Here is a 19,914-nt window from a genome sequence, read left to right as displayed (position 1 = left end):
AGGAAAGCAATCCTGAAAGTAGGCACCCTTATCCTAATTCATCCACGAATCTGCCAAATAGTTTGTCTGTATTCTTCCTGACATCCATGTTTGCCTTTTGGGACTGAGGTGATGGGAATCCCACTTACAACACAGCAGTCATCCTCTTTTCCCTTAAAGTGTGTAATTGAGTGGAGAAGGAACAGGCAGGACATCTCAGGGGTGCAAACTCAAGTTGCTTCTCTTTTAATTATTAACAGGTGTGGTGCACTAGTGAGATCCCTTTATATAGTGAGAGAAGTAGGAAAAAGTGAACATGTGTGACAGAACGTTTAAGGAATTAGTGCTGGTAGTCCATCCCGAGGGGCAGAATACTAAAATATGTAATGTTTTACCTTTTTAAAGAGGGAAGTTGCTTTTAGAAAGTAATGTATTCCTTTACATAGTGGCTATACTCATTCTAAAGAGATCATTCTTTACTACTATCTATTCCCTTACACAAGTAACTTTTAATTGAAATGTATTACTTTTTAAAAGTACCCTTTTCCTCAACACCGAACAGCACACCCCCAGACATGGTGAGACATACAGTACATAGAGAAGTTCATATATGAATGCTTATCCTACCTTACCGTCGAGCTCTTGCACCAACTAATTTTCCATTCAGACCACAGAAGGAGGTTCTCCGAGATCAGAGCGTCAGGGAAGACAACCAGATCCAAGTAATGGTGCAAGAAAGACTCGGGCGCAGCTAACATCCTTTTGTTATGAGGGCATCCATTCTCTTGTAAAATGGTGGCAGAAGCATGTGGATATGGAAGATTAATAAAAACTCTCTTACTTCCTCCTTGCAAATTTTAAAACCTGTGCGTTATTGGAAATGGTAAGATTTTTTATACAATACTTTGCTGAAGCTTTTCTTCATCATCATCAACATTATTTTGGCTGGTGCCTTTCCAGTCCATACTTCTGAGCTCTAACCACGACTCCACATTGCAGGCTTTTACTTATTAAATATACTTATTTAATATTTAAAATACATGGAAATACTGTACATTAAAAATTGTTTTTTTTTAATGTAGAAATTACAACATAATTTATAATGTGCTACAAAAAAAAATGCAAACATTGGTATTTAAGCCATTTCAAATTATCAAACATAGCTAGGAATCAAGAGGTTACATCTAATTTTATTTTTTTTACATTTTTCACAGCTGACCTGGGGACTATCCTTTACTGCAATATCATCTAAATATTTAATCAGTGTTGGGTGACAGGAAAAAAAAGACAAAATTTAGGACTATAAAGTAATTTAATAGTAAACTTGCAGAGACACCACAAACACTTAAATTGTATACAAGACAGCATACAAAAAGAACATTAGACTGATTCTACAGTGATAATGTTTTAAAACATTAGCAATATCAGGCATACAGTACAAAAAATATAGTGGCATTTAAAAACTAGGGGTGGGTGAACAAATACTTAAGTATCTGATACTTTTGGTATCATTTATTTTCTGTTATTGGTATATTTTCACCAAAATATCAACTTTGACTTATTTTTAGCACATTCTGACAAAATGAATGACCATTTTTAAGTATGAAGGAAACTGTGTAAAACTGCTCATACCAAAGTTCATGTTTTATGTTGACTGAAAAGTAGAACAGCATTTATTGAAATTCAGAAATCAGGATCAAAAGGAATACCTTGGCCAACCAAGTGAAGGTACGCTAGTACAGTGCGCAACATTACTGTAAAAAAACATTTACAATTATTTTTTAACAAGAAATTAAAACCAGTTGCAATTTTTGTAAATGCAAAGTGCATAAAAATAGAAATACTGGTAATTTGTTTAAGCACCTTAAAATTAAGCATCCAACTAGATATGCTAACACTGCACAACAAGTTGGCACGAGAAAAAGACGATTTCGCTGCTGCAATGTCTTTGACACAGACATCTTTACAAGACTCATTCCAGAAACAGATCCCCAAAACACCATACAGATAAAACAGGTCAAGTCTCATTGGTTTAAATGACACACAGCAACGCATTGGCACTGTAGAGGTATACTAATACAGTACATACTGTGGTTTTTGTCCAGAGTGACAAATCATTACTTAAATGTGTCACTTCTCCCAAAGAGATTCTATTGCTAGAATTACAAAAATTCTATTGCTAGAATTACAACCTAACTTTTTTACTTGTCAAGTTTTTGTTCTACATTGCTAGGCCAATGTAAATCAGGTAATGACTCTGTCCTCTGTGACTGATTTTATGATGAATTTATAGATATCTAATAATAGATTGTTCTCCTAAATGGTTTTTACCTAGACTTTATATGGAGCATTTAGCACTAGGTTTTGTTTGTGAGCCCGGTATTCTGTACAAAGGACAACAAATTTAATTAAACTGAAGTTCAAACATTATTTGACTTCAGTATTTGAAAATTCAAATGTATTGGATTTTAGTGTTAAAAAATCCACATTGTGTTTTAACTTATTTATTAAAGTGAACTTGAATAAAATGATAAGCACTTTAAAAACAAAGGTTTTACGTATTACTTGCCATCCTGATACAAGAACTTACATGTCAAGAAACTACCAAGCAACAGGTAGTGTTTTATTAACATAATAATAAAAGTACTGCCCAGAGAAACCTTTTAGATGGAATCTTATGGGGCCTGTTCTCTTTCTATATACTGTATACAGTGCCTTGAAAATGTATTCATCCCTTCAAATGCCATCACACTTCATTGAATTATAAAAGATGTAAACATTATTAAAGTTTATATATATATAAAATGCAAAAACTGAACACTTAATGAGTAAAAAGCTCAACGTCGGTAAAAACTGTACAAAGAAAAAAAGTAAACATTCACTTCCATTATAGAAGACAAACAAATCTGACAAGTGCACACATTTTGACAAAACTGTACAATTATCTAATGGCTTCTGTGTGTAACAATAATGGTTCATGTGATTACAGAATATATCGGACTATATCTTTGAGGACAGTTAAGACCATCATTATAAAGTTAAAGGTTTATCATACTACCCAATAAAGTACAAACAGAAGAGGAAAACCTGTGTCATAAAGCTAAAGGACTTTAAATCTTGACAGAAATTGAATGTTGAGCAGACCCAAAGCACAATGCTAAAGGTACACTGGTGGGGTATTTAAAAAAAGAACGTGAAAGTCCTTGAGTGGCCCAGTTAAAGTCACAACTTCAAGCCAACAGAAAATCTGTGGCTAGACTTGAAAATTGCTCTCCATTATCAATCAATCTGACAGAGCAATTTTGCAAAAATAATGGGACATTGTGCAAAGTTGACGGATTTATCTAAAAAGAGTTGCAGCTATAATTAATAGCAAAAGTAATTTCATCAAGTGACTTGTTGGGGTGGAACGGTGTTCAGTTTGTGCATTTTACTTATGATTTAACATATGCAGGTAACAAAGTGTAGACATCTTGCAGTTCAACACAAAAATGGGATATCATAGGAAGGGGGTGAATATTTTTACAAGACACTCAGTAAAAAATGACCTGCTGATCAGGTCCACCACAGATGCTCTCAAACCATATGAACAAGCAACATGGAAGGTATTAGCAAAGAAAGTTTGAAGAGACAGTCTGAATATTAAACACAGTATCAGCATTGTAATCATCCATACTTGCCCAGTATTGCTTGGCATAGTATCAAAGTTAAAATTGGCACTATCGCCCATCCCTTTTAAAAAACAAACAATAAAAGTTATGTTGGCATAGTCCAAAAAACATCCAAGCATATTAAGATGCTTAAATAATTTTTAAAAATCAATCTTTTGTCAATATTTCCAGGCAAAATGTTTGGATTGTAAGACACACAATGAAAAAGATCACATATGAAAATGTAAAGAAAAATGACCACCTTCCTTTTCACCTCACTTGACCTCATGAATTCTTCCCGCATATAATAAAACAACACTTATCAGTACCAAGAGAAAGGAAGATTTTTTCAGAACTCCACAATTCTATATTAGGCACGCTCACCACGGATGCGGCGTGCTAACTGGATGTCTTTCGGCATGATTGTGACGCGTTTGGCATGAATAGCACAGAGGTTGGTGTCTTCAAACAAGCCTACCAGATATGCCTCACTTGCTTCCTAAAAGAAAGAAAAAAATCCATGTTGGTCCAATCAACAGAACAGAAGCAATAGCGTGCATCTCAGGTAGATGAGAGGTACAAGTAAAGGTTCATTCCATGCTGAAAAGAGAAGAAATCATCATTCCCAGAAAGACAAATCAATGTATTTTTTTCAAGTAGGTAGCTGCATCACTATGCATATGCTGCATGGACTTCAGGACTTGAACAAGGCTCCACAGCCAAAACGTTGTGTTTTTCTTTTCAGCATGGAATAAACCTCTACTTGTTCCTTTGCAGCCTACAGTACACATGCTGACGCAGCTACCTACTTGAACTAGATGAGAGGTAGCATGGAAGTACAAAGCAATAATTTTACAATAATGTGTCACATGAGAATAAGGCTGTAATTTAACTGCATAATGCTGATATATTTGACAGACTCCTCCTTTTCAACATGCAACCTACCATCTAGTTGTGTGAAAACAGATGACAGACATTTTTATTTTTTTGTGTAGTATATTGTGAAAAATCTTTTAGATCAACAGGAAAGAAAAAATAAAATAGTCAGCATACATGGTTTATAATCCAGTGAAGCGGACTGTGTTCATCTGAAAAGGATAACTCTTTCCTTAAACACTGCGGAGCACAATCCTTACAAACCTGTAATGCACCAATAGCTGCACCCTGGAAACGCAGGTCAGTCTTGAAATCCTGTGCAATTTCACGGACCAAACGCTGGAAGGGCAATTTCCGAATCAGAAGTTCTGTGGATTTCTGATAACGTCTGATCTCACGCAGAGCCACCGTACCTGGCCTAAAGATGAAGGAAGCAGGTAAAGCTCTTTTGCCAAACCTCACCCTGGAGAGTTCTTTTTCAACTTCATTAAGATGAAGGTATTACTTAAAGCTGATGCTCTGAAAGCACTGCATCAAAACAATGACTCCATAGAAAGAGTTTCTGGACTGAGCATTTTTAATGTTTCTTCCTTGGTTACACCTCCTGTTGAAAGGACTTGGATGATTTCTGCTTAATTTCCGTGTTCAAACAGTGGATATCACTATCACTTATTATTGTACGTTATTTAAAAACAGCATAAACCAAACTAGCTATTCAATTAAGACGGATCCAGTAACCCTGAAATCGAAAATGCACATAAATTGCATCCCATCACTTATGAAGAAGAAAGCTTTAATTATAAAACTTTTTTCTACTGTAAAACGTTTAAAACTCCATGCTAAGTCTTCAAAATGTTTATCAACCCAAGTTATTCCTGAGAATAATATATAAATTAACTAGTATAAACAATCAATATTGATACACATTAATATTGTATCCACGGGAATGAGTAGATATATTTATCCAATGCCTAGGACATGGTTTCACTATTTATGTGTTCTGTTTTCTAAGAGAAGAAATTCTCAATGAAGTTGAATACTTATGTTATTGGATCCATAAAGCCCTATCTTCATACCCATTCACTAACAAAGGTTAAGAACCGCAGAACAGAAACTAACCAACCTAATAGGCATTTAATTCATTCCCTGTATCCCATGTTAATGCCTATAATTTCAAAGGATGCTATGTCAATCACATGAACTAGTGGGACTGGTTTAAGCAAGTCAGTGTTCCGTATTAACCTGTAACGATGAGGCTTTTTGACTCCTCCAGTAGAGGGAGCACTTTTGCGGGCAGCTTTTGTTGCGAGCTGTTTCCTTGGTGCCTTACCACCAGTGGATTTACGAGCAGTTTGCTTAGTACGGGCCATGTTCTTTCACACTTTTACACCTGTTGAAAAAAAAAACACAGATTAAGGAAAGATTTATACGGCTTAGCAAAAGTACTCAGACCACTGCACCGTTTTCACATTTCGTTGCTTTAAACGCTGCAGTCATAACACTAAAAAGTAGCAATTTTTTTTGTTATATACACAACCTACTCCATACACTCAAAGCAAAAAGAAGTAAACAGTTAAATAATAAAGAGAAAAGTCCTGTTTGCAATAAGTATTTAAACCTTTTGCTGTGATTTAGGTGTACAAAAACCACAACAAGCCACACAATTAGCTTGGCGGCCTCTTTGTGTAATAATTGTAGTTTACATGATTCCAGAGTAAATACACATATCTCTTTAAGGTCACTCTGTCAGGCAGTGAATTTCAAGTATTCAACAACTGAAAACAAAAAAGCTTTCAGGGATAGTTTAAAAAAGGCACACATCAGGAGAAGGGTAAAAAAAAAAACGTTTTAAAGACCTTTAACGTCTCTTTCAGCACGGAATAGTAGGCATCAAGACACAGCCATTACTAGGTTGTCTCTTCACACTGAGCAGTTCAGCAAGGAGAAAACTGGTTAGGGATGAGGTCAATGAAGACTTTGAAAGAGCTGCAGAGTTCACCGGCTGAAAAGGGCAAAATGTATATGCGTCTGGCCTTTATAGTAGAGTAGAAACCCGTCACAAATTCCACCGAAGTTTGCACTTAAACATTTAAGTGATACTGCAAACACATAGCAAAAGTTTTTTTTGTCAGGTAATACATAATCAGAAATTTCTGTTATGGATGAAAGATAATGACACATTACATTTGACACAAACCCAACATATTGCACTACTCGGTTAATACAATTCCTACTGTCAGACATGGTGGTGGAGGCATTATGGTACCGTTATGTCAAGAGTGATGGGAACACAGAGGAAGCAAAGGACTGACAAACTGTAGAGAAAACCTCGCTACAGACCTAAACCTAGGATAATTCACCTTTCAGCAAGACAATGATGAAAAGCTGTACTGTACTGCTTGAAAAATCAGGAATTGAAAGTTCTTGAGTTGTCTAGTTAAAGTCCTGAATTGAATCCTACTGGGAATCTGTGGAAAGATTTGATGTACCCACACATGACATTCCTTCAAAACCAGAAAACAGAATGGAAATCTGTTACACTTACTGGGAGAGTAGGGTAAGATTATGAGACAAAACCCAAGACTGGCTAAAAGGGAAAGCAAGCCCTTTATATTATCTGGGTTAAGGTATAACAGGTATTTCTAAGAGATTCATGTATCTCTTAAAATTATATATTATATATATAAAATATTAAAAAGGTCTGTGTCATCTAGCAGGACACTCTGGTAATGACTAGTTGGGACACAAGTATTCATAGCAGAAGACAGAATTGTGTGAAGAGTAATGAGTGTAAAACCTGTGTACTAATGTGAATTGTAGGTAATTCACCTTGGAAATGTAAGTCAACCAAACTACATCAATATGCTCACCACACATAAGCTTTCAGTGGGGAGGAGAACAGAGTAATGAAGCCAATTAAAAGTGGGGATTGTTAGGAGGCCATTAATGGCAAATGCCAGGGGGAAATTTGCCCAGGACAGGATAAGACCCCTACTCTTTTCAGAAAACATCCTGGGATTTTTAATGACTATGGAGAGTCCGGACCACCATTTTACATCTCATCTGAAGGACGGCACCTTTTTTTAAGTATAGTGTCCCCATCACTACACTGAGGAGTCAGGACTCACACAGACAGCAGGGTGAGAGCTCCCTATTGGCCCCACTAACACTTCTCTCAGCAGCAGCAGCCTCAGCTTTCCCAGGTCCTCCATCCAGGTACTGACCAGGCTCCCACCTGCTTAGATTCAGTAGGCTGCCAGTTGAGAGTTGCAGGGGGATACAGCTGCTGGCCTAATTAAGATAATAATTTACGTACGTCAAAAACACTTGTCACTAGCAAAGTATTTGCAGAGTCACTACCTTCTTTCCTTATTTTATCAGATCTCAGAAGCTAAGCAACACTGGACCTAGTCAGTTCTAGGATGGAAGATCTCTAAAGAGCCCACTCATAGGAGTTTCAGCTGGTGTCTTGGCTAAATTCTACAATGGGTAAGCACAATCTGCACTACCTAATGTTATTAATCCAATTGGTGAATCAACTTCTCACTTCTTTACCTGATTTGATGAAAAGTGGTGCTTCTGGAATATAGTGGCAGCCACATATCACTTGAGGTGGGTTCTGCAATTCAGTTGTGGGTTAAGTGAGGCACCTCCCATATGTAAACCTCAGCAATGATAAGTACTACAGAAAGCTATTCAGACAGCAGTGTGGAGTAGTGATCCATACTTTGCTATCCTGACCAAAAAGGCTTGGGTTCAAATCCCTGGTATAATTCTGCTGTTGTACCCAACCATGACAAATGCACTTAATTCACATTTTCCATAAAATGCCCCCCTAAATAAATTATCTAGGTCTTCATTTTGAATGAGAAAGGTAAACATATTAAATGAGACTTTCTTTGAAAAATAAAGGCTTAAATCAAAACAAAATGAAGCAATTAAAGTCAAACGTTGTGTAACTCCTATAACCTCTTTGAAACTGCAGGATTCGGGTTAGACCACAACAACAGCCGAAAACAGATTTTAATTCCAAAGCAGAATCTCATCTTGAATTAAGGCCAAATATCTACTGTATCTCTTTATCTCAGTGCAATGAAGACTCGATAAAATCCCGAAATCCTGCACTCATGTTAGAATACCTTCAGGACTAAGAACGGGAGAATATTGCCCAAAAAAGGGTTATATTGAATTAACTAACTATACTGTTGATAAAGGTGGGTTTGAAGTTCCTGGATCAATAATTTACTTGCAAAAAATGAGAAAATTATATCGATTTTTCTCCAACGTAAAACTGTCCCGCAGATCGTTCACAGATCGGACAGAGCTGATCCGAAAGCCTGCTTACGAATGAGAAAAAAACACGTTAGAGTGCCGCACCAAATAATCACATTTAAAGATCATTATTCTATGACAACGCAAATAAAAGGGTTTTACTCAACATAAAACATTTTCCACTGTTACACTGCTTGAAATTTTCGTTATCTTAGACTGTCTTCAGTTAAGTGGTTATTTTATCGGCTTGAGATTCTGCTTTGTTGCATAGCTTTGTCTTTTATTTTCTCATACGGATTCTTATAATAAAACATGTACATGCTTAGCAAATATTTGGTCTCATTGCAACATTGATTTTTTTTTATTGATTCGATTCCGTTTTGCACTGACTTCTGTATGCTTTGGGGCACTATGAGGAAATGGTGGGAGAACTCACATTTACAACGAAAAAATGCAGCAAAACGTAGAGCTAATTTATGAAAAAAATATAAGAAATAGAAATACTTCGTTTCCTACAGTTATCGCACAAATTCGCCAACTGCCTCAATACACTAAGTCAGCGTGCTCTTTTCAAAATGGTAAGTGCCTGCTTTTTTCTTTTGCTCAGATGCTTAACTGGGGTTTTGAAACGCGAGAACGACAAGATGGTGAATGGCTTGCAACAGATAAAAGCAAACACTGAAACGCTGGAAAGGATAGCTATTCGACGGATATTTTTAAAATATTAAATATAAAATGCCAAAAGAACCAATCTATTTCAGATGATCATCACCTTTTAGCATCACTTTTACCGACCAAATAAGTTTCTGGAAAATGTGACGTTTGGAACAAATATGAAAATATGCTCTGGGTTGCTGCAAGGATTCATAAAATATTTTTACACGGTTTCCCCCCTATAATTTCCCAGAGAAAAACTTCAGTGAAATTTCAAAGTTGCCTCGCAAAATGCTGTGGCAACTTTTCCTCAATCTTGCTTGTGATTTTTCACAACTGTTTTTTGTTTAAATATTTTATGTATTTTATTTTGTCTTAAACTTACCTTTTTCAAAAACCTCCCTGCAAAGCAATACTTGAAGAGCTTTGGTCGCAAACACAATTGAAAGATGGCTGCCAGAGGGCTATCCCAATAACCTTCACCATTACAGCCAATCACACACAAAGAAACAAAGGATCTCCTTACAACTCTGTATACAAACATTGCAGGCATGCCTTAAGAAGAGAGACGGAAGAGAGAGAGCTCATAAATCAGTAACACAGCCAACATGTATTACACAGTCGAAACATCCGTTTTAAAAAAGTTGCATCAGCCATTAAATAGTGTATTAATTAAAAACATCAAAATACCAACAGAAATACCACAATCTGAGTACAGAATAATAAACTATTTGAAAAGCGAGACCAAAGGCAAAAAGTCACCCTAAAGAATAAGATGTTGTCTTCCTTATCCACATAACACAGCAACTTTATTATCTTTTATTATATAAACAGGATATTGTTGACTTGTCATCTGTCATTGAAGTCCAGGATTGAGTCATTACTAAGCCTGTCGATCATGTTGTTTAGCTTTCGCCGTGTAGGGACGTCCTTATTGTTTTTACATTTTATTTTCTGTTGTTTCTTAGAGAAGCAAGGGACAAACTAAGAATATTCAGTTCGTAAAGTATTCAGAAACATATGCCATACACTTACTGTATAAGACTGTCAAAATAATGTGACTTAAAGTACTTTATAATGTATTTGTCAGTCTAAGTTCATGAATAAATCAAAGTTAATCAAGCTGCAAAATGGTAACAAGTACTTTACAAAAGCCTGCACAATAGAAATGTGGTTAAAATATTTAAAAGTATTTTTTTTTTACTTTGGACGGGATGGTGTTGCAGTGGTTAACAGTGCAGCCTCACAGTGTTGGAGCCCGAGGTTCAATAACTTGGGTGCTATCTGCACCGAGTTTGTATGCTCCTCCATGTTTCCGGCAGTTTCTTCCAAGTGTTCCAGTTCCCTTCCACCATCTAAAGACAAACTAGGCTTCTGGGAAAATTGGCTCTGCGTGTAAATGTGTGTACTGTATCTGATGGACTGGCTTCCATTCCTGGGTGTATCTCACCTTCTGCTCATTGCTTTTCAGGATAGGTTACACCTCCCCTGCGACCACCCTGTGGTGGCTAAAGCAGTTAGAAGATGATGTATTTTATTTTTAAACCTATTTAAGTAGAAGTATGTATTAAGTAAATCTAAAGTATCAACCACCTTCAAGTCTGACCTCAGAAGCTAAGAAGGGCTGGGACTGGTCAGTAATGGGAGAGAGATCTCTAAGAAAAAACAGGCTGATATTGTAAGCAGTGCTGGTGTATCAGTAGATGGCAATCTCCCCTTTAGAGTCTAGACACTTCATTGTCCTGCCTGAACTCTGTCCACTCTGTCTAATATTCACCCTTAATTTATTTGGTGAAGCAATTTTAGATGTCTTTACCGGATCTGGTCTATGATGTGGCTGTTTACACATATTGTTTAAGATGAAAATTATTATATAAATATAAGTTATTATCATTATTAATTCAAGTAAAATCACAATGATACACAGTATATTTAGTGGCGTCCCATTCAGGGTGTACACTGACTCCCCCATGACCCTGGACTGGAATAAGTGGTTAGAAAATTGATGGGTATATATATTTTGTCAGAATATCCAATGATACTGTACATCATCCCACATTGAGCAAAGTTTAAAAATCCATAACCACAATAAGCTATAATGTTTAAAAATTGTGAAATAAATGAATTATTGCTGTTCAGCACCATAAAACAAATAGAAAAACATGAAATTTTAAGAATCAGACAAACTACACTATGTAATAGACAATGTTTAACAATTTAGAATAGGTTTCAAGGTGAGAATGGGAAACAGAAGGAGACTTAGAACTCCTTGTGTCATTTTTCAGTACCTAACAGCAGAAGACAAAACTGAGAAGACCATGTTACACACAGTTCATAGTCTTGTAGAGTATAAACAATAAAATAGACACAGAGTGTAGCTACTGATATAATTTAGCAGGTGTGAGTAATGTAAAAATGCACAAAATGCTGTTTGCACATTATTGATAGCCATGCGTTGAAAATCAGATTTTCACAAATGATGTGGAAAACTAGCAGCATAAGTTCAGTTTGCTAGATGGATATATTTAGTTCAGTAGCAAAAACATTTGTGGCATCAAAAATTTTAATATGAGCAATACACCTTAAGAACATAAGAAACATTGCAGAAGGAAGTTGGCAATTTGTTCCATTTAGCCTGTCTGGTAGTTAGAGGATAACTGCTCCAGGGATCTCATTCAACTGTTTGTTAAGATGCCAGGGTATCGGCTTCAACAACATGGCTGGGTTGTGTGTTCCAAACTCCCACAGCCCTAGGGTACAAAAAAGCATCACCTGTTCTCAGTTTTAAATGCACTTCTATGTTTCCACTTGTGCCCTCTGGTCAGTGTTTCACTGTCCATTCTCAATATGTTATAGATGTTCATTTTCTCCATAACTATTTTTAGTCTGAAGTTGACTGAGGAGGCTGGGGGTCAATGCCCACTTCTTTTATTGTTGAGACAGCACTTCACATCAGTTAAGACTTAGTTACTGACTGTAACCAGGATTCCCTAAACAGCTGTGCACAGCTGGCTCAGTGCTGTTGAGGAAAGGGTTGGGATTGTTTATCTAGGACTCTCTTAGCTCCTGGTGGCTCAGTGACCCCTGAAAGTTCCTGGGCACTCGCAGGCTTGTGGTGTGCTGCGTGAGGGTTGCACTTCTTCCATTCGAATCTCCTGTATGAGGCTTCATTACTAGTCTCTTGTTAAAAGATAAAAACTGGACAGTACACGTCCTCATTCTCCTCCATGTGCAGTTGAAAATTTTGCAGCTCTGAGTTGGGAAGTGAAAAAAACATCATTCTGACAAATAAGAAAATGATTAAACAATGTTTTTTTCTATTGCCTGCAGTAAAAAAAAATACAGTATACGTGTATGTGTTTGTTTCCATTGCTGGAGGCAGACGAATCATAAGGCCATTGATCTATTTTCAGCAAAGAGTTGGCAAGAAAAGGGAACATGTTCAGTTCATATTGCTTATTGGATGGTTGGTAGCCTATTGATCTAAAATAAATCTTATCTTGGGGGCTTGGGAAAGTGCATTCAATTTCTTGGTCCCATTTCAGAAACTAAAACAGCAGAAAATCTGAAAAAATAAGGTGAAAAATAAAATGCAAATGAACAAGTAAAAGTTTATTCCATCCAGAAAAGAGAAGAAAATAAACACAACGTTTCGGCTGTTGAGCCTTGTTCAAGTCCTGAAGTGCATGAAGCGTATGGATACTGATGCAGCTAACTACTTGAAAAAATACATTGATTTGTCTTTCTGGGAATTTTGTTTTGTATCACAAGAAACTGTTTGCATGATAACATATTGTATATCACCAGGATGCAAACTGAAGTTCGTTATCTACATGGCATCAAAAGGAGTATCATGTAGAAATATAATAAGTACTGTCAATGAATCTCCTGACAATCTTTTTAATAGCAAGTACACTAACATTTTAATGGACAGACATGAGAGTGGTAAAAGTGTTATGCTCATTAAGATTTGTCATCAACAGAGCTGATTGACAGGGAGTCTACTGTGAATGTCACAAGCAAGTAGTGTGTGTTTCTACTGCTGGAAACAATACAAGCTGTAAGTCTGTGAGACATGCACCATATTTCAGATGTTAGCAGTTGGGATTCTGTCCCATTCCTCTTATAGAACCTGGACTTATTCACTTATTAATGTGCTTATTCACTGGTTTCTAATGCCCTTGATTCTGTATCAATACGAGTTCAATCATTAAGGGGTACCGGTCTGTTTATCCATAGCATACCGATCACATTCTCATCTCACAAGAAAATGGTTGTTACATGACATAAGCAATAGATTACATAAGATCAAACTGAAATTTGCTAATTGAAATAAATTAATGTAAAACATCTGTGTACATTTTAAAATATACATACAGTAAATGGAGTAATATGATTTGTGTATGCTTACAGTATGTGGCATACTAACTCCATGCTGTTCCCAAAAGGAACCAGAAGGGGGCGACAACGCATCATGAAAATAAGTATGATGCTAGGGCAACACAGTGGCATTTTGAGTGAGAAGGATATTAAGTGAAGAATACTTATATGGAATTAGTCACGGGGTGTACCCACCTCACAGCATGGGAAGGGATTTGGTGATGTTGCAAGAAAAAACAAGAACAATATACTCCAAAGCAACGCTGACAGAGGGAAGTGTAACTGGAGAAGGAGAGACAGGACCCTGGACCAGGAAGGAGGTACTGCCTAGAAAGAAGAAGAAGCAGTTATGTTTTGGACCACCTGATCTAAGGGAAATCCTGTAAGCAACCTGACCCTGAACCAGGACTGACCGAGGGAAGCATGAAGGACATGGATTCTCACAATAGGGTCTTTGGGGAAGAACTAGACCTCATCTTCACCCCATTTCTCAGTAATATAAACCAATGTCAGATCACGTAGAATGTTAGCCTGATGTGCAGAAATACGGGATATTGTTCACCACCTGTTTCCAAAGGTTTGGTAACAACATTTGATGATGATTGGAGCTCACTGTGTAAATTGGCAAAGACACATCTGCACGTACAACATGGCTTTATATCTGTTCACCCACCCTCAACTTGTTAAATAATAATATAATAATAATAATAAACTTTATTTTATATAGCGCCTTTAAAGGTGGCTTCTCAAAGCGCTTTACAGGATGACAATAACAATAAATAAGAAGACTACAACAATAAATAAGAAAATTTCACAAGACAGGACACAATTATAATTACAACAATACAACAATAACAATAGAGGAGACCGTGGAAGATGGTATTAAGAAGAGCAGAGGGGTGAAGAATGGAAGCAGTTAAGTAAAGGCTTTTCTGAAAAGGAGGGTTTTGAGTCTGGATTTGAAGGAGTTTAGAGAAGGTGACTCTCTAATATCCTTGGGCAAGGAGTTCCAGAGCTTGGGGGCATAGCAGGAGAAGGCCCTGTCGCCCATACAATGTAGACGGGCTTGGGGGACAGTAAGGAGGGCAGAATTTGAAGAGCGGAGGTTGCGAGGTGGGGAGTAGGGCGATAAAAGTTCAGACAAGTATTGAGGTGCCAAGCCATGTAAAGCCTTGTAGGTGAGCATGAGGATTTTAAAGTCTACGCGGAATTTGACCGGAAGCCAGTGCAAGGACTCCAGGATAGGAGTAATGTGAACACTTGCACTAGATCTGGTCAGGATTCTGGCTGCTGAATTTTGGACATACTGCAGCTTGTTCAGAGTAGATTTAGATACCCCAGGGAGCAGAGCATTGCAGTAGTCAATTCGAGAGAATACAAATATGTTGATCAGCTTTTCAGCCACAGTTAATGATAGCATAGGGCGTAGTCTTGCGATATTTCTAAGGTGAAAAAAAGATGTTTTGACAGTATGCTGTACATGTGGGTCGAATGTTAAGCCAGAATCGAATATAACCCCAAGGTTTTTCAATTTTGATTGGAGCTCAAGTACAGAGCCATCTACAGACAGGGTTACAGGACTGGCTTTACGAAGTTGATGGGGGGTACCAATAAGCATGACTTCAGTCTTGTCACAGTTAAGATGAAGGAAGTTTTGAGTCATCCAAATTTTTATGTCAGAGATGCAATTAGATAGAATAGAGACAGCCACATCAGTGTCGGGTTTGGTATGGATGTATATTTGAGTATCGTCAGCGTAAAAATGAAAGCTGAGGCCATGTGATCTTAAAAGCTGACCAAGTGGGAACATGTAAATGCTGAAGAGCAAGGGGCCCAGTATTGAGCCCTGAGGGACACCAGACTTGACAAGACCAATTTCAGACCTGTACCCATTGAGAGAGACAAAGTGACAGCAATCAGTGAGGTAAGACTTAAACCATTTGAGGGCAGTGTCAGAGACTCCAAACACAGTCTCGAGACAAGAAGGCAAGATGTTATGGTCCACAGTGTCAAAGGCAGCACTGAGATCAAGAAGGATGAGTATGGAAAGAGAACCAGAATCAGAAGCTATTAGGAGATCGTTGGTGACTTTGACTAGGGCGGTTTCTGTGCTGTGAAGTTGACGGAAGCCAGATTGGAGGGGTTCGAAAAGGTTGTTTGTCATGAGGTGGTTATGTAACTGAAGTGTGACAGCACGTTCTAGAATTTTAGAGAGAAAGGGTAAGTTGGAGATGGGGCGAAAGTTGTTAAGATTGTCGAGAGCCATGTTAGGCTTCTTTGGCACTGGGGTAATAGCAGCAGTTTTGAGGACCGTTGGTACAATGCCGGTGCTCAAGGATTCATGTATTATATTGAGGACAATGGGACAGAGAGAAGAGAAACAGGACTGGAATAAAGTGGTGGGAATGGGATCTAAAATAGATGTGGTGGGTTTCATGCGCGTAACTAGTTTGTTTAGGGATGCTGAGTCAAGAAGAGAGAAGCTGGAGAGACGGGAACCAGAGAAGTTGGATGAGGAGGGAGGAGGTGTGGAAATTATATCCGTAGTGGAGAGAATGTGATGCCGGATGTTGTCAATCTTAGAACTAAAGAAATCTAAGAATGTGTTGCAAAGTTGTGATGAGGCAGGTAATGTGGTGGGGCAGTTTGGCTTGAGCAGTCTGTTGATGGTGGAGAAAAGATGTCTGGGATTGTTTTGGTGATTTTCAATGATGTGAGAGAAGTAGGTGGATCTAGCAGACTCTATAGTAACCTTATAATCAGATAAGTAATCTCTCCAGGCCTGATAATGTACATTTAGGCCGGAAAGACGCCACCTACGCTCAAGTTTGCGAGAGGCTGCCTTCATGAAACGCAGATGGTCATTGTACCAGGGGGCAGGGCGAGAGAAGGAGATGGTTCGAGTTTTTAAAGGAGCAAAGGTGTCGAGGGTAGATGAAAGAGCATTGTCAAGTAACTGTATTTTGTCCTCTATAACGAAAGCCCTCCTTTCCTCACAACCAAAGTATACAGTTTGTCATCAGCACAGAGCCATGCTAACCCCAGTCTTGAACCTCCAGAAGCAGACATCCAGTCTCCACCCTGAGCTTTTCTGGTTCTTCCTCTCCAGATCCCTCCAGAACTGCTGAAATCCATATTTCCCCTTGTTGGGAAGTTTCTCACTTTCTGTACTGAGATGAGGCTTGCATTTTACACTGGGTGCCTTCCACGATTAGGGGAAAATAAATACAATTCTATACATATACAGTACAACCAATTGTGTGAGTTGTCAAAGTGAGCTGTCAAAGTGTCAAAGTATTTTTGTGCACCTGAACTAATTGAGGTTTGCCATAACAAAGGGGGTGTACAGTACAAACATATTTCAGTTTTGGATTTTCTTTGCAGTTTTGCTGACATTTCATTTCATTCACCTATAATTAATAATAATAATTGCTTACACTTATAAAGTGCTTTTCTGGACACTCCACTCAAAGCACTTTACAGGTAATGGGGTCTCCCCTCCACCACCACCAATGTGCAGCATCCACCTGGATGATGCGACGGCAGCCATAGTGCACCAGAACGCTCACCACACATCAGCTATTAGTGGGGAGGAGAGCAGAGAGTAATGAAGCCAATTCATAGATGGGGATTATTAGGAGGCCATGATTGGTAAGGGCCAATGGGAAATTTGGCCAGGACGCCAGGGTTACACCCCTACTCTTTTCGAGAAATGCCCTGGGATTTTTAATGACCACAGAGAGTCAGGACCTCGGTTTTATGTCTCATCCGAAGGACGGCACCTGTTTACAGTATAGTGTCCCCATCACTATACTGGGGCATTAGGACCCACATGGACCACAGGGTGAGCACCCCACGCTGGCCCCACTAATACCTCTTCCAGCAGCAACCTTAGTTTTTCCCAGGAGGTCTCCCATCCAGGTACTGACCAGGCTCACACCTGCTTAGCTTCAGTGGGTTGCCAGTTGTGAGTTGCAGGGTGATATGGCTGCTGGCAAAAAGGTCACTTCAGATTCTTATATTGTACATCATTTTTAATTAAACACAATGAGATATCATTGGAAGGGGGCGAATACTTTCACAAGGCACTGTGCATATTTTCAGACCCTCATAACTAGCACATAACTGCATATGTACAGTATATATTCATCTTCACCCCATTTCTCAGTAATATAAACCAATGTCAGTAATACTGTATTTGAATGGTCTATCACATTGTTGCTAAGATTGGTCTTTTTGTGTGCACATAATGCCTTGATGCTCACTTTCCGTGTTCTCTCACTTCCTGTCATTCTTTTCATCATTGGATGCTCAGATATCACTCTACGCATCATGCAGAAATTAAATAATGCTGCGAGTGAATTTTTTTTTATGAAGCCCTGATGGAAGCTAACAGGATTTTATGCCATTTATTTTTAAAATATATCATAGCTGATTCTATTCAAAATTGATTCTTGGTAATATTTGAGAATGGGATTGTACATACGGTATCTGTATATCACAATTAACATATTTAAATGCCCCATTTTTACTCAAGAGGTCATAAAAATAAACATATTCCATGAAAAAGTCGGGCATCGACCCAAAGCAAGACTCTACTGCACCAGATTAGGAACAGCTCACAGACAAAGCTACTTCCTTCCGACAAGTACAGTAGTTCTCCACCATAGTGACTGATCAGCTCACAAGGGCCATGTTTAGATACTCTAAACTCGGCCCAGTTTCACTCTTGACAGGCAGGCAGGTTTTCATGTAGGGGTCACTTAGGGTATAACCTTTTTCAAAATAGAGGGCCACAGTGAAGATAAACAGAAATAACAGAAGACAAATGTGGAGCCACACATACTGTAAAACATTCAAAGACCATCACAACAAATAATACATGACATAAACAATAGGACAATAGTGCATGTGTTAATGATTTCGTTCTTTATGTAATGAATAAAGCGAAAAACAAAACAGTATTTCATCACAAAATTCATTTTAAAAAACAGGTTTAGAGATGAGAGAGGTAAACCAATAAGAATGTGTCAGTTATTAACTACCTATTAATTAAAATCTACAAAAGGCAGAGATGTGCCGTGGGAGTTTAATTGCCTGAACAGTAATGAAACTATCTGTTTATGATGCACAACACCCACAGCTTTACACCGGGAAAAGTGGGAGTGTATTTAGATGCATTCAGTGTTTGCTTTTACTACACAAGTGAACTGCACAAGGTTCAAGCACCCTTGCCACTTTTTAAAACAGTTTAGTCTGGAGTGTACATTCTTTAATGGGGCTGGGACAGAAACAAATGAGATGATATAGACGCTACCACATTAGCAGGAAATTGTGATGTCACTAGAATCACAGAATCCTGGATAAACTGATGGAGAGGAATGTAACATAAACTATGTTCCAGAGAGACAGGAAAGACGAGGCGGGGGAAGTGTAACGCTATACTGCTAACCAAAAAGAGTTTTCAGTTTAAGGAAGCAAGCCAGAAGAATCAAGAATCTCTGAATCTATTTGGGTACGACTGATTAGAAGCATTCCAAAAGTATAGATTTAGGGTATGCTATAGATGACCAAATGCAAGTTGTGATTATAAGTGCATTATGAAATGTGAAAGAACAAGTAGTTTAATGGGGGACATTAACTTCCCAAACAGACTGGGAAAGGCCTTTATGAATATCAGCAGCAGAAACTGCTGTGAGAATAAGCAGTCAAGAGACTTTGAAGGAAAGAAACAGGGATTTAAGAGAATTAGAATGGGAGAGGATAGATAAATCAGTAGAAAGTGGATGCCAACACTTTAAAGAGATTCTATTTGAAATACAGCACAAAGTAATTTCAAAAGCGAATAAATGACCCCCTGGTCATTAAAAATCCCAGGGTGTTTCTCGAAAAGAGTAGGGGTGTACCCCGGCATCCTGCCCAAATTTCCCATTGGCCCTTACCAATCAAGGCCTCCAAATAATCCCCCTCTATGAATTGGTTTCATTACTCTGCTCTCCTCCCCACTGATAGCTGGTGTGTGGTGAGCTTTCTGGCGCACTATGGCTGCCGTCGCATCATCCAGGTGGATGCTGCACATAGGTGGTGGTGGAGGAGAGTCCCC

At 38.2% G+C, this 19,914-nt stretch overlaps 1 protein-coding gene across 1 annotated transcript; it reads right to left on the bottom strand.

Moving 5' to 3' along the window:
• Positions 1-1,272: 1,272 nt before the first annotated feature.
• On the bottom strand, positions 1,273-9,926 carry LOC102696298 (histone H3.3A-like). Its single transcript, XM_006642922.3, has 4 exons — positions 9,817-9,926; positions 5,748-5,895; positions 4,770-4,923; positions 1,273-4,128 (listed from the first exon to the last, which is right to left on the bottom strand). The coding sequence occupies exons 2-4, from the start codon at positions 5,873-5,875 to the stop codon at positions 4,000-4,002; spliced, it is 411 nt and encodes a 136-aa protein (XP_006642985.1). The 5' UTR covers positions 5,876-5,895; positions 9,817-9,926; the 3' UTR covers positions 1,273-3,999.
• Positions 9,927-19,914: the final 9,988 nt, after the last annotated feature.

The sequence above is a fragment of the Lepisosteus oculatus genome, chromosome 2, assembly GCF_040954835.1.
Source record: "Lepisosteus oculatus isolate fLepOcu1 chromosome 2, fLepOcu1.hap2, whole genome shotgun sequence".
Lineage (NCBI taxonomy): Eukaryota > Metazoa > Chordata > Actinopteri > Semionotiformes > Lepisosteidae > Lepisosteus > Lepisosteus oculatus.
The sequence above is the reverse complement of the archived record's forward strand: the minus strand, read 5'-3'. Positions and strand labels throughout refer to the sequence as shown.

Coding starts and splice junctions, on each gene's coding strand:
- LOC102696298 (XM_006642922.3), bottom strand. CDS start 5,875: ATGGCCCGTACTAAGCAAACTGCTCGTAAATCCACTGGTGGTAAGGCA. Junction 4,924..5,747: donor AAAAAGCCTCATCGTTACAG/GTTAATACGGAA, acceptor CTTCATCTTTAG/GCCAGGTACGGTGGCTCTGC. Junction 4,129..4,769: donor CAGCTATTGGTGCATTACAG/GTTTGTAAGGAT, acceptor TCTTTCTTTTAG/GAAGCAAGTGAGGCATATCT.